The sequence below is a fragment of the Pempheris klunzingeri genome, chromosome 7, assembly GCF_042242105.1.
Source record: "Pempheris klunzingeri isolate RE-2024b chromosome 7, fPemKlu1.hap1, whole genome shotgun sequence".
NCBI classification, from domain to species: Eukaryota; Metazoa; Chordata; class Actinopteri; order Acropomatiformes; family Pempheridae; genus Pempheris; species Pempheris klunzingeri.
Window position 1 is genome coordinate 11,397,609 of NC_092018.1, and position 27,136 is coordinate 11,424,744.

The 27,136-nt window shown below is 42.3% G+C and overlaps 2 protein-coding genes across 3 annotated transcripts in view; one reads left to right on the top strand and one right to left on the bottom strand.

Moving 5' to 3' along the window:
- Positions 1-2,928: 2,928 nt before the first annotated feature.
- Positions 2,929-14,725, top strand: LOC139203756 (E3 ubiquitin-protein ligase KCMF1-like). Its single transcript, XM_070833628.1, has 7 exons — positions 2,929-3,048; positions 4,607-4,774; positions 7,187-7,326; positions 8,664-8,765; positions 10,304-10,484; positions 11,400-11,718; positions 13,015-14,725. Exons 1-7 carry the CDS (start codon positions 3,033-3,035, stop codon positions 13,340-13,342), a joined length of 1,254 nt encoding a protein of 417 aa, XP_070689729.1. The 5' UTR covers positions 2,929-3,032; the 3' UTR covers positions 13,343-14,725.
- Positions 14,726-21,089: 6,364 nt separating this feature from the next.
- slc20a2 (solute carrier family 20 member 2) overlaps positions 21,090-27,136 on the bottom strand; it is a 42,049-nt gene continuing 36,002 nt past the window's right edge. The window contains exons 10-11 of one of the 2 annotated variants that reach the window (XM_070833625.1): positions 24,436-24,520; positions 21,090-21,679 (exon numbers count right to left, since the gene is read on the bottom strand). In XM_070833625.1, the coding sequence (XP_070689726.1) occupies positions 21,515-21,679; positions 24,436-24,520 (250 nt within the window). In that variant the 3' untranslated portion in view covers positions 21,090-21,514. Of the gene's footprint in view, positions 21,680-24,435; positions 24,521-26,251; positions 26,337-27,136 lie in introns of both variants that reach the window. The other variant, XM_070833624.1, reaches the window with a different exon arrangement.

The window sequence follows — 27,136 nt, forward strand, 5'->3', positions numbered from 1 at the left end:
TGAGACGTACAGACGTGATGAGGCGCTTCAAAACAACGCGGAATGGCCATTTTACAGTAATGTCAACACTCCAAATGTCGCCCTTTGCTCATTATCATATGTGGGGAACCCACAATCCCCTCTGCGCGTCGTTGGGGATGTTTAAAAGGCTCCGAGCCGTGTGTGTGTGTGGGGGGGGGGATGGCGAGTCGCCCCCTCCGCCTGGCGCGCTGCCAAACCATCAGCTTAGCTCTCGGACCAGTTTCAATTGATGAGGCGAAGAATGGGCGCACTCACGCAAAGGCCTGTGCCACAATAACACTACTGTTTTATGTACATACATCAGCGCCCACCACCCTGGAGGAAGTGTCACCTGCCACCCCAGCAGCCCCTGGTACCTGGTGTCTAAACAGCTTTTACGCATCTTTGAAGTGAAGCAGCTGGTTACAGTGTGCACCAGGTCAGTGGGCATGGCGGCTCTGCGAGGTCCACAAGCCATAAATGAATCTAACTATCCGGTGACTGTCTTCATCATGGTCTCCAATAGGAATTTTCCCTGGCGTTGATCAGCTGTGTGTCCAGTGTATATTGGAGTGTGAGGTCTTGGCCCTGTTTTTTTTTTATTTTCTTCTCATTTTTCACGTTATTATGTTTGCTATTTTATATTATTTTTGTTTTTATTGTATTTCCTTGTTACCTCTCTATCTATCTATCTATCCTACCATTTGCCAAATGTGTCATATTGTGGATACACAGGATGTAGATGATGGTACATATACAATACAACTTCAATTGATTGATTATTAATTATTGATTAATTCTGATAATATCCAAACCACTTGGAAAAAGAAATAAATCACCAGTGTATTGAAGTATGTTTTGTGGTCACAGTGTAAATAGGTTAATGTCACATGCAAATAGATCTTTTCCATATTTCCAGCTTCACTTTGACTTGACTAGACATTGTATTTTTCTTTAAATCAGACATTTTTCAAAACCAGGTTTGATATTAAAGGTGTATTTTTCAGAGGAGGAGAGCGAAGGCTGAGCGTGATACAGGAGCATCCAAAATAACTTCTCCTATTTTTACCCATGTATTAATAGCTATCCTGTATGCCTGTGAGACCATAGCAGAAGGTGCCTGATGCTGTTTCTCACAGGCCTACTGAAGTTCACATGATGAGATGATGCAATGAAGCTTAGAGCGTAAGAAAATCCACCCTGCTCACTCACCCTTAAAGAATTGATTTCTTCGTGCACACGAGCGTTCTCTGGACGGTGGTCGTCACTGCTGTATCACAGGATGTGGTGTTAATTCGGAGTTTTGAAACACTGGAAGATCTTTGAGGAAATGATTGCACTGTAGCAGTCCTCCAGCTCTAAGTCAAGTGTAATTCACACAATGTATAAGTCCATACAACATTAAGGATTGTCTACAACTGAAATTCATATTTATCTTTTATATTTTAGAAGGATTCGATCTGGCTTGTTTCAACTCCACTTACTGTAGTTTGAATTTATGTCACATTCTCCCTTTATTTCTGTTCTAAATCTGAATGTCAGAGTGAATAAAAAAGTTTAGCTCTTCAAATAAAAAAAACAGTAAAACTCAAAGACTTCCCAGAATGAGTGCTGGACCGACCTGATGTCAGACATTGGCAGATATATTTACTTCAAAGTTCAATTCAAAGTTAAAGCTGCTTCTCATGCAGACATATTGTTATTCTTTCCATCCACATACAGCTGCCCAGTCTGAGGGCCAGTTTGATTCTGCGTTATGCTGACCTGTCCTGATTTTGCCCTGCAAGGTCCGCCTGGCAAGACCCAACAATGAAGCACTGTGAAATACTAAAACAATCACGGAGACCTACGCAAGCTCCTCTGTGGGAAGAACAGAACGAGCGTCATTTAAACATCTCTATCTTGTGTAACCTTGTTCTGACACATTGCTGAAGTTGCAGTCAGAAATCAGTAAGGTATGGTCACACAAAGCTTTTGGATGCCCATTCTTGCTTTGTGTTTCTTGCTAAATCTTCCATCATTTTTGAACATTTTAAAGCCACTCAAATGTTTACCCTTCATCGTGTTTTTCCCTGCTCTCCTCTTTTGAAAAGCTTTAGTATCCTACCACTCTGTTCCAATCATCTTGTTTGGAGGCCATTTAACAAGACAAGATTTTCTTTTGTCTCTGATATAATGCAATCTGGGGGTTATTTAGTGATCATGTGCTCAAAGTTAAGTATGTTGCCAAAGCAAAAATGTATCAAATCAAGGTAAAAAAAAAGTGACATTTTTCCCTAATTCTACTAGTTTAAGTCTTTTTGAAGTCAACCGACAAGTTTTTCTTCAGTTTACTAGTTTTTGTTCGTCCTGATTTACACCTACTCTGTGGGTTAAAGCCACTTTTTCATTCTAAGTATCAATAGCTCATTTGGAAGCTCCATCCATGTAAGTGATTGTGCATCACACTCTGCATTAATTCTTATCATTTAAGTGTCATTTTTTAAGCTGATTATTTGTTAAATGGCATTTTTACATCAGTTCAAACAATCAGGGAGTAGGCCTATTGTATTTTTGCAGATTTACAAGCAAAGAGAGTTGAGATTATGATATGCAGGCCTAATTATTACTTACGTAGCTTACTCAAAGTATGACGTGAATGACACTGATGTATAATTGCCTCATAAAGATCTGTAAAATATGTTCTCAGCCTTTGGATACGCACATAAAAGCCCATTCTAGCTTGTTTTGGAGTAAGGATTTTCTTTATATGTACAGTCGTGGAGCCCCATCAGGTGGCAGAGACACAGCACATCAGCCAAGCCGACCTTCCCACCGACAATGAGACAACAGCGCCACCGTGCGGACAGAGGAGCAGCGCGGCGGACGGTGACACAGCAGGAGGCGGAGGGGGGCAGCGAGCCAGACCGGATCCTTCATGAGGGAAGAGGCCAGGGACAGCCAGCCAACCCCGGCTTCTCCTCTCTACACTAACATTATTCTGTATTGCAAGCCAGGGAGCCCGAGCAGGGGGCTGCGTTAGTGTTCATAGGATGTCCCGTCATGAAGGTAAGAGCACACCTGAACACGGAGGGTTTGAACGAGTCGGGATTTGGGAAATAAACGTTGACAGGGCACCGCTAGCTAACGTTAGCTAGCCGAGAATTTCTTGTTTTGCAGCCCATCCTAGCTAACGCTGGCTAGTGTTAGCAGCAAGGTTGCACTGCAATTTCGTGGGGGACGCATTATGGCGGCCACACAATGTGTATATGTGATTCAGCGGACCTTTACAGTTGACGTCTGTGTGGCTGAAAATGCACAGCGGTTAATGTCTGGTGACCAAAACAACGCTGACATAGAAACGGAAGAAGCTAGTTAACATTAGCTAAGTGTGCTAGCTAGCCTGCAAGTTAACTAGTAGTAGGTTATGTAGGTTAACGTTGACGAGATGGGGAGCAAGGGGGAGTGCCGAGGAGTGGAGAAAATAAGGGAGCAGCGAGACCCAGGTGGCGCTGACGCTTGTCACATCGTTACTGTTAGCTAGTTTTAGCCTCCTTCCTGGTACCAGTTGGCCTGCAGGTTCCAGTTTTGCAGGCTAACATTTAGCAAACCAACATTCACCTCGTCCTTGTGGCCAACCTTGTTGGGCTTGAAGTTGATCGTCGGTGTCTGTTAGTGTTGTCAGTGGATGTTTCAGCTCACCAGCTGGTTAAAAGTCGAGTTAGTTGAAGTTTACCACAGCTGTCTAGCCTGTCCGCTAACGGTTGAGCTAACGGTAGTTGGTTTAGTCGTTAAATGGTTAGCCAGCAGCGAAGGTTAGTCGGGCCTGAGCGGCCTTTATTTTCCACGCCAGTGTTGTTGTCAACTTTGCTGCCAGTTGTCATCAAGTTATTGATGTGTGAGATGTAAAAAGACGTGGTTATTCGCACATAAGTTAATGTGAGAGCCAGACGCTGCAGTGCAGGATCAGACTGGCGCTGAGCCTTCACAGCCTGCTAGCTATGAATGGAGATAAGGGGGAGTTTAGGCAGCCTGGTGTCATACAATACACCGAGACTGCACGACTGTCCTAGTCAATCAAAAAAATTGCCTGGAGTTTAACGTAGGAGGTCCCGTTTACCCCGTGTGGCACACAGGGTTAAACCTCCTATAGAGCTGGAGTGGGTGTAGTAATGAGGAAGAATTTATGAATGAACAGCGTGTTGTGAGTGTAGTATTACTTTAAAGGTTAATGGGGCAGGCACCAGTCCACAAGTCTTTGGTCACTCCTGAGTAAGAGTGGACACAGTAACATACCTGTAATATATGATGCAGTGCAATTTATCCCCAATAAAAGCACACTGTGCCGTATGTTTTCCAGGTTTTCATGTTATATCTATCATGTGTGTTGTACTTTTCGGGGAATTTTCATCCTGATGTGATTGGAGATGTCTCAGCACTAAAATGTGGGGCAACCAGCTCAAAATAGAGAAATGTAAGGCAATTATTTAATTTGTTCAAGCATTAGTGGGATATCCAACCACACTCCATATTCATCCAGTGAAAATTCCACCTCTCACCACCATTTATCTTTTAAATATTTTTGTATTTGTCTTCTCTTATCATGTCTCGTCTTTCTTCCCCTCAGGCGTAAGCTGTGATGCATGTTTAAAAGGCAACTTTAGAGGTCGACGATACAAATGTTTAATTTGCTACGACTACGATCTGTGTGCGTCGTGCTATGAGAGCGGTGCAACCACAACCAGACACACCACAGAGCATCCCATGCAGTGTATATTAACTCGAGTCGACTTTGGTAAGTACAACTGATCTTCACTTTGGCTGATTATGAGCACAGGTTGGGAAAGTTTGAATTTGAGCCACATGTGCTGGCTGTCATTCTGTGTTATGATATTTGTCGTTATGATCAATAATGTGTGTTATCACTGAGGTATTAACACTGAACTATCAGAAATAAGTTTGTGCATATGGTGTGATGGCTGATAGACCAGTCGTGAAACTGCTATGACAGAAATGCCCAAAAAAACTGAATGAAAGCAAATGCTTTCAAGTTTGGCAATTACTTTATTTTTCTTTTAAAATGTAAAGCAGCACTGCACAATAATCGAGAACTGGCATTTCTTGGCATATCATAATTGGAATAAGCCCTCCCCTGAGTGACATTAATAAGCCTGCACAAGGAAAACTATTGCAGTGGGTATTGTCTTTTGCTGGCACTGACTTCTGTTTTCAGACGGGAATGCTGCTCCCAAATTGCTTAGCAATGATTGATTTGACCTAGACCACTGGAGGAGGTTATGGGAGTGTATTATCGGGCTTCTGTGTTTGATTTATCAGTACTTAAAAAACATTTTGTATTGGCAGCAATGGGGATAGAGAGACTCCAGTCCCAACTAGATCATATTTACTGTACTTGGTTAACTCACTGTCGGTTACTGTCAATAATTGGTTAACTTGGTATTACAGTAGGCGTGGTATCATCTCAAATGTAATGATATCACGTATTTTATGAAATGGATCATTTGTCTTTCTTTGCAGGGCCGCCTCTACTATTATTGCATGCATTGGTGCTGTGAAATATGTTGATGTTCAGCCTTTCACACTTTGGAAATGCTGTTTTACAATCTGTTGAAAAAAATACAGACTGTTGCTGAAAATGTGGCAGACGGTGCAAGCTCTCCGAGCAAACCATTTGTCATTTTGTGGTTTTGTGTGTGTGTGTGTGTATTTTCAGTCTTCCTGTTGGTCCTCTGTCAAGTGAACCAACTGTTTTTGGTGGATCTCAGTAGTTACAAACGCACACCTCAGTTTTATGGTAGAATTCAAAGCTGTTGTAAAGCTGCACATTGACTATATGTCATGTAAAAAGGGGCTCACTCATATTGATAGTAACAGTGATGCGGAACAGTGAAGTTACACCGCTGTTGTCAACCTTGTTTCCAGTAGATAAACCCACAGCACTTTACCTGCGCAACTTGAATTGGTAGCTGGACAAAGGCAGCAACTAGCTGGTGAATATAGTGGGCCATTCTTCACCTACAGAAACAGATATTCCCCTCAGAAATTGGTGGAGAACAAAACAGGGCTTATAGGCAAGACTCATTTTATTAAGTTAATCAATCCACATGGATTCTTTACAGAGACCCCCCACATTTTTATGTTTTAAATCTATTTTTGTTGCATTTAGTGCACAGACGGTTGTTTAAATTACTCAAATGTCCAGCCATATATTTGTTTGAAGTTATTAACCGCATCTACATTAACTGATTCCTCACACTCACAAGGTGGGTGGGGAAACAAAAGAATCACTGAATCATTTGGCTACACACAGACACTGTTAATTTGTTCAGATGGAGCTAACATGAGAAGTGGTTTGGTTCAGGAACTCTTGTGAAGGCAGGTTAGACGCCCAAACGCAGGCAGCTGTTTACGGAAGACGGAGTCGGTGTGGATTGGATGACAGAATACTTACACACCGCTCACGTCTCACTTCCTATGTGGATTCCCCGAAACACTATCCCAAGTGAATGCTAATGGCGTTCTGTGTCTGCTGGATGTGTAAATGGACTGTTTGCGAACACGTCCACCATAACAACTTTATAAGACAACAATATGTCAGTGTTGCATTAATAGCTTGTTTTGACTGCCGCTAGGAGGAAAAAATAACTTAATGCAGGTTTTAAGTAAAGCTACAAAAGCCAAATGCTGTAACATCATTGAATTGACTGTTGTATTGTCAGCTGCGGGTTAGCTCTGGCTGTAAAAGGCCTACTAACAGGTGGTTTTTAGGTGAGGAGGAAATGAACCATTTCCTGGAATGTGGCAAGGCAAAAAAATGCTGTGGTTAACAAGGAGGTGTCTCTTATCGATTAAACCTGTGTGAATTGAGCCCGTTTATTAATCAATCTTATCCAAATGGGCTTTAACATGACTTTATGTATAGTCATACCTTAATAAAATGCAAAAAAAAAAGCTTTTACTTTGTCAACCCCCCCTTCACCAGTATCTGCAGCTCTTGACTTTTTTAATAGTTTTTTTTTTTATACAGAATTTATTTTTTATCCGTGGTTTGATCGCAGGACTGACAAGACTTTGGCCATATGTAGGATAAACACTGTAATCCAAGGAGCTGGAACGGACTTGCAGTCAAAACATGCCAAATCCCTCATTGACACTGAATCCCATGTCCATCTTGATTCCCCTCCAGACCTGTACTACGGTGGTGAGGCGTTCTCAGTGGAGCAGCCCCAGGCCTTCACTTGTCCCTACTGTGGCAGGATGGGCTACACAGAGATCTCCCTGCAGGAGCACGTGGCTGCAGAGCACACAGAGACCTCCACAGAAGTGGTAAGTAGGTGCTGAAGCCTCACACACAGCCACCTATAAAATCTTGACCAGATTTTTTCACACATCTTAAACCCTGCATGCCTCAGATTTTTTTTCTCTCAGTTGATTCAACTGAATCGGGGTCTTGGAAATGTTCGTCACATTAGGAGAGCCGTAGGGTTTGAAAACATGCTGTAGTATGTTCACATCTCGTTCACTGCCGTGCTCCACATTGTCACAGTCTAGTTGTGATGTCAGTTTCTGACTCTGCAGGGAAAACAGAACTGCAAGTGATGTCAGGTAGATTGTGCAGCTCTATTTATAGATGCTCACTGTTTTTCTTCTGACAGCAAGAAAGCACTGGTTTAAACTGCTGAGAAACATTTCAGAGAACAATAACTACTGTGCTGTTTTTTGCTGTGCTCCTGTTTTTTTTTTCCAGATAACCTCTGATTTCCATTTAATTCGGAACCATACATATATCTGCAGATTCTTCGAACCTGATTTAAACCACTATAATCAAGTGTGCTGGAGTGGTGCATTGAAATGCTGTTTTACTGATATCTGAAGTTAGTTAGTTAATTTTTAAGTAATTTTTGGTCAGTCAAAGCGTATTAATTCAGCACAGCTTGACTAGGAGTTCTATTGAAACTAAAATTATTTATTTGGTTTAGCAAAGTAACTTTCAAGATCAAGGCCATGTTGCATGTATTCATTTGTGCACTCAAACACACTTTCTGCTGGAATATTGTAGGATAAATTACCATCGGTGAAATGTTTAAATGCCTTCCACTGTGGCTTTGGTCATTGTCAGCCGTGACATCCCAATAGCTGACCTGAAGCTATGTAGAGAAAGTGTTGTGACTATTCTGTCAGGGTTGCCAGTTAATGTCCAAGAGTGGATAACTTAATTAGCGACCTGTCTCCACTGCAGCAGGCAGGCAGCAAGTGTTGTGAGTTCATAATCAAACATTATTTTGATTTGCCACATTATGCTAGCCTTAAGGGTACAGCAAATAGTTCACCTACCTGTTTTAACTACGTCAGCAATGGAAGTTAGCCTAGCAACAGGAACACATGGTGCTTTTCACATTCTTGATGTACCGTACAGCTCAGTGTCAGACATTTAAAATCACTCCAAGCATTCAACTTCACTTCATATCTGTTGCAGCTTTGACGCACTCAGCACAGAGCTGGCGCTTTCCCGAGACTTGCATCTCGTCATGTTTAAATACTGCATTTGTACAGTAGACATTTACCAATCTCAGTGTTTGCTCAAGAGGACCCAGCACCCACTGGTGAATGTGCAGCAAAGTGCGCTGATGTTAACGTGTACACTCTCTCTTCCTCTCCTCCAGATCTGCCCCATATGTGCAGCGTTGCCAGGTGGTGACCCGAATCACGTGACAGATGATTTTGCTGCTCATCTCACACTTGAACACAGAGCACCCAGAGACTTGATATCCTTTCACCAGACCTGTTTGCAATATTCACTGTAACGAAAATGAGTAGAATTTGTGTTTCAGTCAGTTGGATGAAGAGAGGCAAATATTTTACGGTGTCTTTATATTCAGATATTTATGTTCATGCTCCATGAAAGCAGTTTGTCATCCAGATTGCTTTGTCATTTTAAAGATTAGTGCACCCGGGGATGCGTTTGTTGACACGTACTGATAACATTAAAACCTCCTGTGGTCTTTTTCCAAATCACCACAGTTGGTGAACTTAAAGGAGATGAAATATTGGACTATGTGCAGTAATGACTTCACGGCTGCTGTATGGCTTTAAACTAAATTATGGGACTCCATTGCGACAGACTTGAACAAAATTGATGAGTTGTTCGCACATCTGCCACTGGTGGAGGAGGAAGGACAGTGGGTACCAGAATGATTTCCCTCAGACTTGTTTATCTGGCCTTGTCCTTATCCACCTCCTTTGAAATAGAAAGCCATGAGAGGCGGCTAATGGTTTGCATTGTTTTTTTTTTCCTCATCCTGTTATACTGGCAGGTTGCAAGCACTGCGGTGAGGTGACGCACATTTCTACTAACTGCAGAAGGCAGTAACAGTGGGGGGCACAAAAAGTAAAAAATAATGAAGGTGAAGACCACAAACAATGTAAACAATAAAAATGAGTGTTTTATTAGAGAGAAACACGTTTGAAACGTGTTTTAGTTTGAATCAAACTGGCTGGTAAGACAGCAGTCGATGAGAAATTGATGAATGGTCTTGTTTTATTTGTTACTTAATTACTAAGGAATCTCATCAGAACGTAGGGCTCTGCTGAAGTGTATTAGTCAGTTATATGATACTTCAGAAATGCGCTAACACTCATCCCCTTCGTTCCTTTTTGAGGTTGAAAATGCTGTTAAATAAACCTACGTATTTGGGTGGAAAGGAGGACTTTTCAAGTGTTTGTTAGGCAGTATTGAATTTAGATATTTATCAAATAGTGTGAAGGGATGAAATGACAGCATCTGCTTTTGCCCGTCAGGAACCAACTGAAATACTTTGTGAGTTGCACTCTGGGATTGACTCAGACGGCTGGTGACAGCAGTCTGCCGGTCTATTTATAGAGCACTTTGAATAAGTCCAGAAAACAAAAGATGGAAAAATGAAGTTAAATGAAACACACACAGAACAAGTGCAGCAAAGCTCCACAAAATAGCTTTTTGTTTGTAGGCGCAACCCGTGCGGTGTCTTGTGCACCATGCAAATATGTTGGCAGATTGCAGCTGGTTCAAAAGGCCTGAGTGCAGTGAGCATTTAGAGGAGTGGCAGCGATGGTTTTAGTGCTGAAACTGCAAATTGATCGACAAATTTGTCCACCAATGGATAAAAAATCTAATTTAATACATTTTACGATAATTGTACAAGAAAAAATTCCTAATATTTGCTGGTTCCAGTTTCTCAAATGTGAGTGTTAGTCCAGATGATGTCCGAAAAAAACATTGTAATGAGTTGTAGCTCTTGATGTCTTCTTTAACGACGAGCTTCACGATGAGTCCAGTGGGGTGCGGCATGTGAGGAGGATGTTTCACCCTGGGCGTGGGCTGGGGGGTCCGCGGGCCCGTAGGTCTAACATGCACTTCACCAGCAGCACCACAGGGGGGCTTTCGACCAGTCAGAGCTCCTCACAGAGCTCCAACTACAGCAGAGAGGCTATGGACCCTATAGCAGGTCAGTTACACAAAACACACAGATAAGACTTCATGGTTATATGGTAAACCTATGCTGACATGTATGAGAGGCTCCTTCTGAGGCACACAGTAGCAGGTGCTGGCGAGCCTGACGTAGGTCAGATAAAAAAACTATTCTCTTTAGTAGAGTCAGGCAGAAAACAATTATTTTCTTGCTACCGTTAAACTCGCCCAGGTGCAGCTGAGGAGGTGTCTGATACACAAAACACTGGTGCTCAGTACAAATTCAGGCATGAGGCACCTTTCCCAAAGTTTTTTTTCCTCACACATGCAGATGAAATACCTGCAGTAGAACAGATATTTCACGTGTCTAGTCTGTTTCAGCGTGCACTCACAGGTGGATAGTACAGTAACGTGTGGGCAGTGTTACTGCTGTGGCAATACCTTGTTTATCCTGTTCCCAATTTTAATCCGGTTCAGTGCTTGGCATTCGCCATGTCAGCTCCAGCTGTGCCATAATGAGGGTCCCTGTTCTGTCTGCACAAACAGAGAGCCAGCCTCCTCTCTAATGACCATCTCTACCTGCTGGGCCGTTGACCCGACTGCTCGAGTTTTAGCCTGAAAATCTCACTGCTGAGACTTAAGTGTGTCTTTTTAGTCATTGCTGTATTTGTTATCATGGATCAGAGGCTGGTTTTAGCTCTATGACAGCGTAGCTCATTAATGCCAGTTTTTTTAGGGGGTGGGGATAAACAATGAGACCAATTCAACATAATTACTTTAAATCAGTAAAAAAAAATTTAGGCTTTAATATTTTGAATTATCACCAGTTCACCAGTGTATGATCGGCGTAAAGATAACTTCATGAGAGCCTACTGTCTGGTAAACTGGTGTCTCTCTGAATCGACCAGCTCTTTTGTTGTCATTTCTGACATTCGGCCCTCGTCTTCTCCAGAGCTTCTGTCCCAGTTGTCGGGGGTGCGGCGTTCAGCAGGCGGCCAGCTCAGCTCGGGCCCCTCGGCATCCCAGCTTCAACAGCTTCAGATGCAGCTCCAGTTGGAGCGCCAGCAGGCCCAGGCGGCGCGTCAGCAGCTGGAGACGGCCCGAAACGCCACCCGGGGCGGCGGCCGAGCCAATGCAATCCTCAATACCAACTCAGCCGCTGCAAACCCCAACCCCAGCTCCAATCACAATACCAACCCCAGTCCCAACCCGGGTCCTCCTGAGTCCAACACACAGCATACTGCACATAGCTCCCAGTTTCTACTCAGCAGGTGGGACTGTCACTCTTATCTTTTGCTTTTTTCTATTTTATGTCTTTGAAGTCTTCCTTCAGTCAAAAGTGTTTTTTGCTTATTTATACATAATTTTGATGTTTGGGCTTCTCTGTGTAGACTTTAAACATTATTAAGCTGTTCTCAGACATTTTCTTCAAAAATAAAAGCTTCTCTGTGTTCACCTTTAACGGTGACCTGTGGAGTTCTCTTGTAAACAAACTTTTCTTTCAGTATTATTCATCAAAATGCCATTTGTGAAATTTGTATTTTTGTCAAACAATGTGCTGAATGCATATCTATCCTCCATAACACGTCTGCAAAACTGTAATTTTAATGTTTTGAAACCTGTATTCCATGTTTTATGTGATAGCTCCAGCAGTTTCATTCGTTTCAAAAACAATTGGAAAGTTGCATCAACCACCCATTTGCACAAGACAAATAAAAGGCATATCCACTCAGAAAAATATCACTCCACAGTGCTATTAGTTGTCAAAATCTCCACAGGGTAACTTTTTTATATCTGTGGTGTGTATCTACGAACACAATTTGTGACATCACATATCTGGTATATAACTGGTGTGTAGTATCCCAGTGGATTGCCTCAGCCAGCAGCCGTACAGACCAGAAACAGCCTTTGTTACTCAAACCCACCAAACTCCATCAACAAACTCTAACCTCAGTTGCCGGCCTACTGTTGTCTTGGTTGGTTAGTTTGTGTTAGTGTGCGTTATACAAATATTGTGTTGGATCTGAACCAACTTTTTAAAACACCAAAGTCACATAATGACACAAACAAACTAATCGAGACAGTGGGAGACCAGCAACTCTGTAAAATTACTGTTTACAATGAGTCTGGTGGCTTTGAGCTGAGCGAGGTAGCGGCTGTTTGTGGTTTATCAGAAAGGATCTTACAGGTCTGTCTCCGTAGGGATGCTTTCTGTAATGTTGTCAGACACAATCTAGGCACAGATTGTCAGTGGTAAAAATAATCACCTTTAGCCAACGTACTTTTGATCTGGTGTAATTGCCCTGAAGGGTTACATTACCGCTTGTTCGGCACCTATTCTCTTTGTACCTACCAGTCATTTCCAAGCCAAAATATGTACAAATAGGATCCAGGTTGAAAAATACCAGAGTTTTATGTTGAGAGGTATACTCTTGTGTCTTAAAACACATCTTAAGATGTCCTTGTTTATTCTCTGGCCTTTGAGTTCTTGTCCACCTGTTTTCCTCTTCAACCATTAGACGCTCCTCTCACCTTTGTCCCATTACTGTTCATTCTCCCTCCCGCAGGCTGAGCGAACCGCGGCTGTCTGAGGCCGAGCGGCAGGCGTGCGAGGCCCAGTGGGCCGACAGGAGTCTGTTTGTGACGGAGCTGCTGCTGTCCACGCTGCTGCCCGACGAGGACGCCTCGGCCTCCTCCTCCGAGGACGAGGACGACTGTCACGGCACGTTGCGGAATTTCGCTGACTTCGAGGCCATGGGCTGTGTTGAGGTCATGACCTTGGACGTGGCACTGGAGAACCTCAACCTCAAGGAGACGGCCCCGGCTACCAAGACGACGAAAACGACGACTAAAACAGCACCAACGAAGAAAGAGCCCCCTGCGCCGCCCCTTTGATGACATGGCCACTCCCCCCCTCAATCCACCATTGTAACTGGCTGACTGCTGAGTCAGTCCGACTGCCAATGGATAACAAAAAAGACTGCAGTTCTTTTTGGCTTTGTTTTTTTTTTTTGTTTTTTGTTTTTTTTTTTCTCAGTGATTGTCATTTCAGCTCTGTCGCTCCCCACTCAACCCCATGTTTATTACGTTGTGTACATTGAATTAAAAAAACAGTGAGACGAGAGAATGTGAAAGCAAGCAAGTGTGGTGGGTGCGTGAGAGAAAGGAAAAATAACTATATAAATATATTATAGAAAAATCTATATGAAAGTTGATAATCAATTCCACATAACCCGTGTTTCCTCTAGCAGATGAGCAAAGCGTAGTTAGCCGTTTAAGAGACAAACACGTCACACACTCACCGAGGGAGAGGAGGCAGAAAAAAACCTCTCCGATAAAAACGCTGCTGTGTATTTATAGTTATTAATTAAAGAAGTGCTTGGATGGTTTACCACAACTTAAGCATGAGCTTAAATCACCATGTGCCCATTTTTAACTGCACAGTCACTATATGGGGATGAGGTCTTTCTCTTTTGTTCAGACACCTGAGTAACTGTAAATTGACGGTGCTGAGTGCCACATCACTGGCATGTCTGCACTGCACACACAAACACACACACACAGACACAGACGGACTGATGGCAGCGTTTGGTTTCATTCATGTCCGGTCTCAGCCCCCTCCCCTTTGTGTGACATCACCTGTTTTGGGTCATGTGACCTTGCTTTATATCGACTGTGGGCACTTTGGTTTTGAATTGCATATCCAGTGTCCATTTGTGTACACTACAGATGCTCTACATTGAGGCGTTACACAACTCGGAGGCAAACGGAGATGAAACAATCTCTTCAGTGCGACCATTTTCAGGCCTTTTCTAACATGGAAGTAACACAACACATACGGTTGTTTTTTTTTTTTGTTTTGTTTTTCTCTCTCTTTTATGGAAGACCAGATGCTACTCTCTCAAGCTTCCCGTGATCTGAAATTAATCTCTCCATTACTCATGAATGCAAAGATTACTCATCATGTGACTTGAAGGAGAGAATCCTGTATTGCTCTTTCCATTAATTTCTCTCAGTCAAAAAGATCTTTGTATGCCTCCACTGCTACCTGAAGAAATGCAATGTATGTTTTTGGCTTGGCGAACAAGCCAAATCACAGGGTAAACCTTTCAGTTTGGAGGATAATAAAAATGTTTTGGATGGAAATGAACTAACCCAATCCCACTCTCTGGTTTGTGTTTTTACTTTATTTTTTTGTCTTTCTCAGTTGCTAACTTCATGGTGAGCATGTACAGCATATGGTTAAAAATAAACACCAACCTTACAGGTCAAGTTCAATCTCAATTAGTCTTGTCATCTCCTGACGCACGTCCTCGTTCACAGCAGCAGCGCTACATCAGATTAACACGCTAGACTAAATTAAGCACAGGTGACAATAACTGACTTTAGCCTTAAAGGACTACTGCACCGATTTAGCAATGCACACCTAACAATTCATCCATCCATCCATTTTCTATACCGCTTATCCGTCAGGGTCGCGGGGGGGGCTGGAGCCTATCCCAGCTGACTTCAGGCGAGAGGCGGGGTACACCATGGACTAGTCGCCAGCCAATCGCAGGGCCACATACAGACAGACAGACAACCACTCACTCTCACACTCACACCTATGGGCAATTTAGAGTTACCAATTATCCTAATGTGCATGTCTTTGGATTGTGGGAGGAAGCCAGAGTACCCGGAGAGAACCCCGGACCTTCTTGCTGTGAGGCAACAGTGCTAACCACAGCACCACCATGCTGCCCACCTAACAATTGTTGGACGCAAACGGTTTTAAAAAAAATCAAAAACAACGGTGTCAAATATAGTATGGTTTAGTGGGTGTATAGAATATGTGAAACACTGTATGTCAGCAGATATGTTGAAATATAAAACAGCGAGAACCCTGGGAATTATGTTGTCCGGCCCACTGGTCTTAATGAGGAGATGAGGGCCGGACTTAAAGAGGTCTGGTAAATTCGCTTCTGTCTAATTAATCCACAGCTGCACATTTTTGTCATTGTCAAACTTGTAGTTTGTAGACCTATGCGTCGCATGTATAATGCCTAAACACAGCAAAAATAGCCACAACTTTGTAGTTGTTAATTATAAAAAAAAATGTAGAGAACATTCTGTATGAATTAGTTGAAATGACAACATAAGAGCTTCTGCCTGTTCAAACCTTTTAATCAATATATATTGTTTTTTTAAAGACACTATAAAGTGTGCAGGAGACACTTTATCACAGCTGAAGGCCTTTCTGTTGTCATTTAAGATGAACACAAGAACCACAAATAAAGACATCGAAATGAACTAATACTCTTCACCAACCATGACCAATGTCAGTATTCCTGAGCGACTGCACACAACCATAACTGTGAGGTGGTCATGGTTTCCATTTCCTGCTGGTTACTGATTTAACCAACACGAAATGGAAACCATTATCCCACTGAATGTAAACGATGTCGCTCGCTGTGTGCCGGCATCAGAGCAGCATTTCTCAGCGTTACTGCAGAGACGGCTTGAATTAAACCCAGCACAAACCGCCACGGCGCTGGGAACTTAAAGTGCCATCTGTGCCAAGTCTCTGAATTATTATCTGAGCTCAAAACCCTAAATAACAGCAGCCTGAAAAGATCTGGCAGATTAATTCAGTCTTTAAAGAGGGCGGTTGCTGTGGGAAACCAAATGCATGCAAAGTGGTCGGAAATGAGCAGAGACACAACCACCACATTAAATATCTCAAGGCACAATAATGTGTAGCAGATACTCAGTTACAAGCCCAAAAATAAAGTTCGTATTAGACGTCTTGTTAAAATAATTGTATCATTTTTCTTATTCAGTCACGAATACTTAATACTCCTGAAGTGTTTTCAGGCGCTTTAACATGATAGTGAATTCTGAATAGTTTTGCTGCCTTAATACTTCCAATGTGGCCTTTTAAAATATGGAAATGCTCCCCAAGAACAGGGTGCCCCTTAAGTTTAAAAAGCCTTTATCTTGGACAAAGATTAAAACACATAGAAAACAGCAGTAGTTCCTGGTAAGTTGTACAACATACACAAATAATTCAACTCTTATTTCTTTGTCCTCCCATATATAACATATATGTTGATTAAGTTAAATCATCTTGCAGCATCTGCACAGTATGTGTCTGTTACAAAGGCTGTACTGAAGCAATAAATGGATATTTTCTTCCCCTAAAAAAGGAGACAGAAACAGTTTCCAGGTTGCAGTAAGCATCATGTCTTCAACTCACACACACATTTTCCCCAAAATAAAGACATAACTCAGAGGAATGTAGGTATTCTTTGTAATTTTAATTCCCATAATTTAGTTTAAATGCAGACATTTCTTCACTAAAATCTTAAATAAAACATTACAGTACGATATAGGCAAATCAGAAGAGCTTTAAGATTTTGTAGAAGCACGCTACAGTTTCTTTTGATTTTTTTTTATTCCTTGATTTTTTTAATTCTTTTTTGGGGGAAATATTTAAATTTTTTTTTTTACTTTTGAAGGACCGGACAGTTAAATAGCAGTTAACAGTAAAAAGACAACACAGAGCTGTAAAGCCTGCAGGCCAGCAGAGGAGCACATTCTATTACAAAACAGACCAGAAAACTAGAGACAGCACGCCACATCCAGATGAAGGTCTGAACTGATGCCCCTCCACCTCTGTGAGGTGGTGCTGGTTCCGCACAAACAGGAGAGGGCGCTATTACACCAGGGCAGGTGGAGCTACACGACCACAGAGTGACAGCAATGTAGTTGCACCTTCACAAGAAAACAGCTTGTATTGCACATTCAGGGAGAAAGAATTGGCACGTTCTGTTTGTCTAGTTTTTTCCCCACAAAGAAAAGGTTACAAAACAATTATAATGCGATAGAAGCACAGAAACTCCCTCAATGGCAATTACACCATTCATTGATTTATACTGATCAGTGGACTCAGACTGCTCTAAAATGCTGTCCCTCTCTACGGGGAGGGAAAGTGGCAGACTACGCCATCTAGAGGCTGCGTTCATACATGACTAATTCTTTAAAGAGATGATTTGCAAATTTGACCTACACCGTCACTGGGATTATTGGCTTTTAGGATACAATATGAACTAAAAACTGCATCAGTACAGATTTTAGTTGAGGTTGGTTTTATGTATAATTGATAAAAATTTCAAGGGGCTTTACTGTGTAAATAGCAATGCTTCTTTAACATATGCCATGCAGCATTAGCTGTTTTGACTAAAATTTGACTATAAAAGCTGTTACCAGAGGACGATTATCACTTTCCCTCCCCATCTTGAGCAGTGCATCCCTTTTGGCCTATCAGGACTGAGAATGTGTGGAAAACCAAAAAAAAAAAAAATGACAGCGTGAGCTACAAAAGGGGGGTCTGCAGAGCGCGAGGCGTGCTGGCTGACCTCAGGCCATTTACAAATCAAACCTCATAATTCAACAGGACGGATTCAGGCTCATTTCACTGTTTACACACAGGAGAGACAAACGTCCACCAGGCAATTTGGCGTAGTTGTTGTTTCATGCCAACAAAGTAATTTTCAGCTCAAATGTTAGTCTAGTGTCGACGTGCATGCCTGTTTGTTTCAGAATATGATCAAAATAAAACTAGAAAAATAGCATCAACTATTTTAGCTTTTCTGAAGATAGATGACAAAAGACATCTCAAACTGAAAGCTAGAGGAACTGAAGCTGACCTGGAAGTTCAGTTTGGCTGCTGATGATGAGAAAATGTGCATTTTTGCTGTGAATACTTCTGAGACGTTTGGTTCCAGTTAGTGAGACACTTTGCACCTTTTTAAGTTCACACCGATTGCTGCTGAAGAAAAAGAAGCGTGGACACTTCAAAGACAATGGGGAGAAATATCTGATCTTCTATGAGCAGTAAATCTGAGATGTTTTGGGGAAACAAGGCCAGACCTCCTGCAGATCATGAGATTTGTTTTAAATGTGACTTCCTCCCGGTGCCTTTACTGTACAAAGAGCACAAAGGGGATTTGAACACACCAGCTCTGTGCAGCCCCCCCTGTGTAACACACAGCCTGTGGAAGAGGAAAAGGGTTTGAGCTTCAAGAGTGGTTACCTGCCAAAACAAGGAAACAAATGTCCTCACAGTCCAGTTTATCAGTTACCAAGTTTAAGATTTAACTTTCTCAACTACAGAGATTTTTGCTTCTAGATTTCGCCTTCAGAGCGAGCAGTCGTCCTGGTTTTAGCAAGATGCTGTCCTGCTCTCACAGCTCATTATCAAAGCAGTAGGGAAACAAAATTACAAAGTGTTTTCATCTAAAATTCAAAAATAAAAATGGTAATTTAAAAATCTGATCTATTGGCAACCGACACGTCAGTCTACATGTTAGAAGAACACACTGGGCTTAGAGAAAGTGTGGCACATTGCACCAGCTGTAATGAGACCGTTTCTCAACGTCGCCGTGATCTTAGAACAGTTAGCCCCGCTTTTCCAAATTCCCATCAACCCCCACAGTGTGTCCTCCAGAGTGTCTGGAAGCTCGCCCAGGTTAAAACTCAGATATGGTAGAAAAATATATAGTCTTGATGAAATTTCTCTAGTCATTCTCTTCGTTACTGAATTGCACCCATACATGTAGTGTTAACGCATTGTAGTAGCAGTGTAAAGTGACGGGGGATTGTGATTAGCACAACCACTACAACGAAAACCAGAAACGAGTCACCGCGCACGCTTGCTCTCGCTCTCTTTCGCTCTCTAGACACTTCAGGTTATAATTTTTTACTTGCACTTAAAAATTCATGGTTAATAGTTTGTCTTTCATTGGCATCATTAGGCAACAGTTTTTTTTTCTGATACTCTACAATATGGTTACGATGTAAACACCACAGTACTTAATAATTTTACTGTATCTGCACAAAATAAAACACAATGTTACAAGGCAAGTGGCTACTTAAGCATAGATTTGTTCATGAGAGAAAAAAAAAAAATGAAATTAGGAAACACACCACAAGAACAAAAAGAACTTGCAACACCTGGCATCGAGTTTGTTCAAATAAAAAAAGCTTTAGAGTTTGTTCATCTACAGGTCAGGTGACCCTGTTAAAAAGCTGGTGATGATCAGTACAACCCCCCCCCCCTCCCTCCTGATACCTCCTCATTCGAACATAATGATCCTTGGACAAAAGTCTTGTGATATTTTCGTGACATGAGCGGTCTTAAAACCCTCGATGCAGCTTGACCCTGTGATATCTCCGTAACCTTTAGCACTTTGATCGACACGCAGGTGATCGATACGCTAAATGCTTCTGCACTTGAGACAACGCCAGCCTGTTTTGAGGAGCTACACGTGTGGCTGGGGTTTAATCCCCTTTCTTGCCACTTCTGCATAACTGGCTGAGTTCTAATACAACAGTTAGCGTTTGATATGACACATAATAGCTGTCCGACATGACAAGGCTTTAACTTTTGGAGGCATGTTGTGAGTCACACCTCAGATTAGTCACATGAGCGGGATGAGACAGAGGTTCAGGACTGCGGAGACAGATAAACCCCAGGCTAAGACGTGTAATCTGACCGGCGAACAGGGCGGGAGATCTGAAATGACCCGAACATGGACAGTGTCGAGGTCATTCATGGGCAGGGAGCCTTGAATATGAGGACAGGACTCCAGTGGCTGAGCTTTATGTATGAAAACAAAGGCATACGGATAAAGATATGTGAACGTTTCATAGGACCTTAGCATGTTTTTGTCTCTGTTGAGTTTTACTGTTTTTGGCTTCTGCTGCATTTAAACCTCATTCTACCTCCCTCTACTACCACTATATGAAGGAAACCTTTGACTTATGAACTTTCCGCCAATACTGTTGAGTTTACTGGGGCGAGAAAATGAGAAGGAAAAGAATATCTCGAGTTTTCTCTCTTGTGAACAGGTTTGATTCATTATTTTAAATGTAAATACTGTTTTGTTTTTTTCAATCAATATACTTCTGACAACCTCTGAATAACAGCAGCTATGAAGTATGTATGTGTGTGTGTGTGTACTATGAGCCTCCAGGATGAAATACACTTTATAATATGACATCATGAAAAGGTGAAGAGGGCCACCCCCCCACCCTTAAAATGTTAAAAACAAAACCTCGATCCCCTCATCCCACCCACCCCCAAACTCTTTAAGGACAGTATTTACAGTACAAATTACAGTATAATACATCATTAAAAAATATGAGATCCATCTCTAAAAACATACAGGAGCTCTGGACAAAAATCAACTCTTTAGCAAATCAGGTTTCTATGGTATCATGTGGAAAATAAAAATAAAAAAAAAGCAGAGTGACAGTCCCACCACCCGTCTCTGAGGCGTTCGTTCCATTTGGCTCTAGTTGTACCTGGCTAGCATGTTAAAAGTGGGATGATGGATGGGTTGGTTGACCACACGCACATCTTTTCTTCTTCTTTTTTTTTTTTTTAAACTTTTAAGCAAGCCGCAATACAACAAATCACACTCAATCCAATATAACAATATGTACAGTCTTTTTTTCCTGGCATTTTGGAACAATAATTATAAGCACTTGTCCGACTATGCTACCTGGGATTGCAGGCAGAATGATATAGTTTTACTGCAGGCATGTTTAGGTATGCAGAAATAATCATTTGTTTATCTTTTTTCCTTATAACACATGATTTTTTTTAAAATGAAGAGACAGAAAATGACTGCCACTGTTTCTTCAACAACCATAATTGTTGTTAGAAGTTACTGGAAATCTCCCCATTACTGTGATATGTACAGCAGATTGAATGGTTGGTTACACACTCTCTTATGCACCCAAAACGAGAATAAATAAAAACCGATCGGAAACTCAAATGAGTCCAAAAAAGATCTCTGGACTACGGAGCCAGGCAGCATATGAACCAACCCTCCTCACCTCCACAGTCCGTCTGTAAACCCCTGCAGCTTCCTCCTCCTCTTCCCCGTCACCCCTGCCTTTTCCCTCTCTTCACTTCCTTCCTGTATCTGCACCCCTGACTGACTCGAGCTATGATTTTCACCCAAGTTTCCCTCTCTCCCTCTATCTTCCTCCTCTGCTCTCCCTCCCAGCCACGTGCCCTCAGACGAAGGGCAGGACGCCGTAGACGAAGACGGCCATGACACCAGCGCTGAACAGGCCGGCCACGGGCACCGTGACGAACCACGCCAGGAAGATGTTCCTGAAGAGGCGCCAGTCCACCGCTTTCTGGGAGCGGATCCAGCCCACGGAAACGACCGAGCCCACCTGGAGGCCGCAGCCGGAGGGGAAGAAAGGAGACAATCAGCGGCAGCACACATGAAGTGGCAAAGTCAAAGGCGCTGTGAGGAGCTGCAGGTTGTTCAGGCTTTCCTTCGGATGGAGGGATTTCAAGAGCGCCTGATGTTTTTGTGTTCAGATAACGTTAGCTAGTTTTCTTGTTTGTGGTCTTTAACACAATAGTAGTCAGTGGTGAAGGAAGCACTCAGACACTCTAAAAGTACTGTAACAGCAGTAATGAGTATCAAAATACTTTGAAGTTTTACTTTAGGAGAAGTACAGCAGTATTATCAGCAAATGTACTGAAAACTATTAACAGTTAAAGCACTCATAATACTTATAGTGCTCTTTATAACAATTTCATGTATTTTTTGCTACTCTCCTCTAAGGAGATGAGATTTTATGCATAAAATCTTTTTGTGCATGGTAACTAGTACATTAAATGGAGAAAAATGCAGTACTTCCATGTGAGATAAAATGGAGCAGAAGCATAAAGTTGCAAAAAATTTAAATATTGAAGTACTTAGTACTTGTGTACTTTTTCACCACTGATAATAGTGAAAAGTGAACTAATGGTGACAACACGCATCGTTGGCCTCCCAACAGAAAAGCTTGTACACAACCTTCAGCTCTTCAATAACAGCTCAGTCCAAAATGTCTGTTAGTTAGAGCCAGCCGAATGTAAAAAGTTTCATTTTTAAGAGTGGAAGTCTGAAATCAGCAGTTCTGCTGGACCAAAAGTCTGATACTTTCCTCATTATTTCACTTAAACCCTAAAAGACAAAAAAAAGTTTTGTTTTTTGGTTTTTTTCCTCAGCTAATATAATTATTTCTGCTCATGTCAGACGTCCACCACACCAATGAACTCTCACCTTTATTCAAGAGATCAAATCAGCAGCGAATTAACTGAAGAAAGAATTAACTTTGGAGCAGATACATAAAGACCTTTCAGACACCTCAGTGTGTTGGAGCGGCATGTGCAGTGACGGGTTTCAGCTCTGTTTGTGACGCTGCAGGGGGGCGGGAGTTAAACTGTGCCTGCTCTTATACGGCCACAGAAACATGAGACACCTTCTGTGTCACACTCACAACTAAATGTGGAAGGTCAGGTCAACAGAGACCAGATTTGTTTGTAGTCTATAGGTCAGTCTTACTCAGAGTTACATTAGTGCAAGACTGGAAGGAGGTGTTAGTCGAGTAGGCTGACTGTCTACTTCTCAGCTTTTAACTGAGATTCTCCTTCATTTGGATACTTTGCTAATTTAATAATAAAAGCAGTCTTTGCATGTGCGGAACAACATCTAAACTTTGTGATCGAGATGTCTGTTTGCAGCCAATTGTAGTATTTCAGGCTCAGTAAAGCCTGAACTAATTGTGACCTCAGTGTTTGTGCAGCGGACCGCCTGTAGAGCTTTTGAAACAACAAGTCATTGTACATAACCACACTGTAGCGGCCCGCACACCAGGGCTGGGCATCAATTCAGTTTGCTTTGCACTTAAGACACCAAATTTATAAAGAAAATAGTCACTGACCAAGACGGAGATGAAACCAAATGGATGCCCATCGCCGCTCGTACGCTCTCACATTCTCTCTCACAGCCATCTGGGAGATCCGCTTACAGATGTTGTTGGCTACTTTTTCAAAACTTCTGTGTCACTTTTAAAAAGATCCTTAAATTAAGAAAACATACCTTAAAATGAAAAAAAAGTGTGCTACTACCTTTAAAATAGTGAAGTCATCCAACAACATCTGTGGATCCCCCGGACACACTCACTCACTGAATCAATCAAATCACCAGCACAGTGATAGAACCTCTAACCATCAGTAATTTAACATTTTGGCGAAGCAGTTGATTATCTGAGGTTTTAGGGAGGAGAGAAGGGTATTTGGAGGTGAGATATGAAAATAAAGGTATGGATGGCGATGTTGATGTTTAGACAAATTGATCATCAGCAATTAAATACCAGTTTTGAGTCTTGTGCAGTTTCCCTTCAGCAAACATTTTCGAAGTATTTGCCTAAACCATGAAACACATGGTTGTTTTTTAAAGTTACTTCTATGTTTTCACAGATGCCGTTCCAGTGCATTAAAATCGTTTTTCTTATTGTTGTGTTGACTTGTATCACTGACATGATTTAACACTGTCTGACACTGATGCATGTGTTAGGCTGCGCTGAAATTTCTCAATTCAAAAAGGTAAAAGTGGAAGCTGCACAATTAAAGGAAGAGTTTAACATTTTGGGAAGTGAGTTTGTTTAGATGAGAAGATCGATAATAATCTCATGTCTATCCTGGTTGTTAAATAAAGGCCTACAACCAGCAGCCGGCTAGCTTAGTTTAGCATAGAATAAAGACTATAAACAGGGGGAAACAGCTAACCTGACTCTGTCTGACAAAATCTGCCTACCAGAGCCACTAAGGCTCACTAATCTTGTTACATCTTCTTTGTTAAATCCAAATCTCTCTGCCTTTAACAAGCACAGTTCAACAGCTGTACACTTGTGATATGGTGCTCTGTATCTGATAAGCTTGTCTCAAGTTCAATAATTGTTTTTTTTCTACAAATGTCCCTTAAAGGCACACTTGGGAGGGTTTGCTGCTGGAGGAAAACTGCAGGAGAGGTCAAAACAGCAACTTCGGGAGTTGTGATTGCTTTTGCCGATTGACAGCTACAGGTGAAGCGATGAAGCGGAGACCCGGTGAGGGCTCTCGAGCACGGCTTCACTACCAATGACTCCAATACCTTGCAGTGGGTGGAGCTTATTGGGATGCCCACATTTGATGCAACAAGCACTGTTAGCGCACTCATTACTTCAATGCAAAATCCGCTGTGAAGACAGATGAGTGGAGAGACACAGAGAGAGATGGAGAGGTAAGAAGGTGGAAAGACAAGTGTGACAGGTGGGGTCGGGGGGGGAGGAGGCTGGTGGTGGGGGTGAGGGGGCGAGTCTGCTTGCAGCCAAGCACAGGAGGGTGGAGGACCGACACACCAAACCATGCCAGTGCTGAAAGGGCAAAATGGAAGGGAGTTGGGGGGAAATGAAACAGAGGATAAAATTAATGTTGATTGGGAGGGGGCAGGAGAGGGTTGGGGCTGCAGGGATCCACTACGTCGTCGGGCCGGGATCCAGAGTTCCTGAAAAGAACAGGGGAGAGGGGCTGCACACTGCTGCCTGGGGCTGTCTGCAGCGGGCTGGACGCCGCTTGAACTGTTTGATTGTCTTTTAATGAGGTGACAAGTTTGTGACAAATTGGGTCTTATTTTCACAGTTCTGGCAACCGCTCTCAACAGTAATGTTATTGTATTCACCAAATTAATTGGCAAGATCTAGAGAAAAAAGTGACATCGCACAGTGATGTAAGAGTTTCTTCATCCAAATAAATTTCTACATTATTAATGCACTAACCCTATTTAGTACTTGCTTACTTTAGTTTCCTTGATAGGGACCTAACACATAATAATGTTGGATACATATGACAAAGACTAATCGATTGATGTGTTCCAATGTAACTACTAAGGGCACTGTCCTTTACTGCCTTATCTTTGACTGACAGAGAATATAATAATCTTAGTGTAACAATTTTAAATGAAAGCATAGATCAGGGTTTCCCAAAGCACACTGTCCTGCATGTTTTAGCTGTTCTGGTGAATCATTTTTAGCTGTCCCTGCTCCAACATGCCAGTGGGTCCCCAGGACCAGGATTGGGAAACACTGGCACTGGTTAAACTGATGTTAAAAAAAAAAATTTGCACAACAGTTGCTATTTACAACCCAAAGCACTGTCTACAGATTTTCCTCACAGGCTGCATACATCGCCAACAACTGCCAGTAATAAGGGCAGGACAAAATGTATGCTACCTGAGAGGCGAAAACATGGCAAAAAAATCTCCCCAAATAAATACCTGCTGCTCGTAAAGCCCTGTGAGCACACAGTAAAACTTTGAGTCAGCTCAGATTAGTTTATCAATATTTGAAACAGCACCGTGCCTCCCTCTCCTTCATTTTGGCGGCTGGTCAAAGGGCAGTGGTTAGAGAGAATTTAGTGAGGAAATCAAACTAACTGCAAAGGTAGGGGACAAAAGTAGTATATTGAAAAGTTACATCAACATATTTTTCCCATCCCCACCTGAAATCTCTCCTTTGTTTGTTGAACAACCTGCCTGATCGATGATGTACGACTGCCAGAACTTACTTTGTTGTAGAAATGTTGCCGTGTTTCATCATAATTGACAGATATGATGGGCAAAACTAATAAATAAGACCCAAGTTGTAATAAACGGGAATTATCCCTTTCTGCTACAAGAATCTGAACTCCTCTGATGAAACACATTTTATCGGGACGTCTTTGCAAAAACAATTGGGAGAAAGAGACGGACGCAGATTGCCTGGAAGAATATTGTCATAAAGATCCACAGAAATGGTTTGATTGCTGATCGATCTGGACTAAAGTGGTGTGTGTATTTCCAGCCAAATGCCCTGGGCGGCAGTGTGAGCTCCCTGTCCCCTGGAAATGCCTGTGGGGAGTTGAGAGGCCAGCTGGGGGCCGCTCAGTCATACCTTGCAGTGTGTGGTACTGACAGGGATTCCGATATTGGAAGCCAACACGACTGTGAGTGCAGAAGCCAGTTCAATAGTGAATCCACTGTGGAGGAGGAAGGGGAGAGGAGGGGGGAGCAAAGAGATATCCTTCATTGTCATGTCTGGGACGTGCTGCTGATGGCACGCTCTGACCACATTAACCACAGTGCAGCATTCAACACCTCTTTTAAGTACACTCAACACATACACAAAGGACGAAAATATTTAGTAATAGCAGCCTATGTCTCTCTGAACACACACACACACACACACTAAAGACAGCATTTCTGTCAAACACGGGTAGGTAATTCATAGAGAGTATGCATGTGGTACACTGACAGGGTGCCGTGTGAGGAGACTTCATTTATCCCATTTCATGAACATTATTCACACTTTGACATCAGTTAAAGGAAAAGGAAGTGTCCCTTTTCCCCACGCTTGGGATGGAAGACCAGGGCTTGTGGCTTATGTAAGAAAAATGGAGCCAGAGAGAAAAAAAAAAAAAAAAAGAGAAACTGTATGGTTGAGAAAGCAACTTAAAACTGAATCTTCTGGTCTTTCATTGCAGTTACTTACCAAATAAAAAACAGCAGTCAATTAAAGTCTAAGCGACACTGGGGAAAGGCTCCGGGGAGAGACACTGTCGACATTTTAATTGGTCAAAGTCACACAATCTGCAACATTTCACTCCAGTCGCCGTGGTGGTGCTCATGAACAGTGAGGGCCAATCTCTTTCACAGCGGTGCCCTGATGATTGGACTTGAGAAAATCTTAAACTTAACTTAAACCCACATGTCAACAGCCAGTCACCGTAACTATGTATGTCGAAATATTTAAGACTGCACAGGTGTGGGATGTCCTGGT

Bases quoted from the DNA above. Each gene is read 5' to 3' on its own strand.
- LOC139203756 (XM_070833628.1), top strand. The intron at 4,775-7,186 runs GTAAGTACAACT...ATTCCCCTCCAG, and splicing joins ATTAACTCGAGTCGACTTTG to ACCTGTACTACGGTGGTGAG. The intron at 7,327-8,663 runs GTAAGTAGGTGC...CCTCTCCTCCAG, and splicing joins CAGAGACCTCCACAGAAGTG to ATCTGCCCCATATGTGCAGC.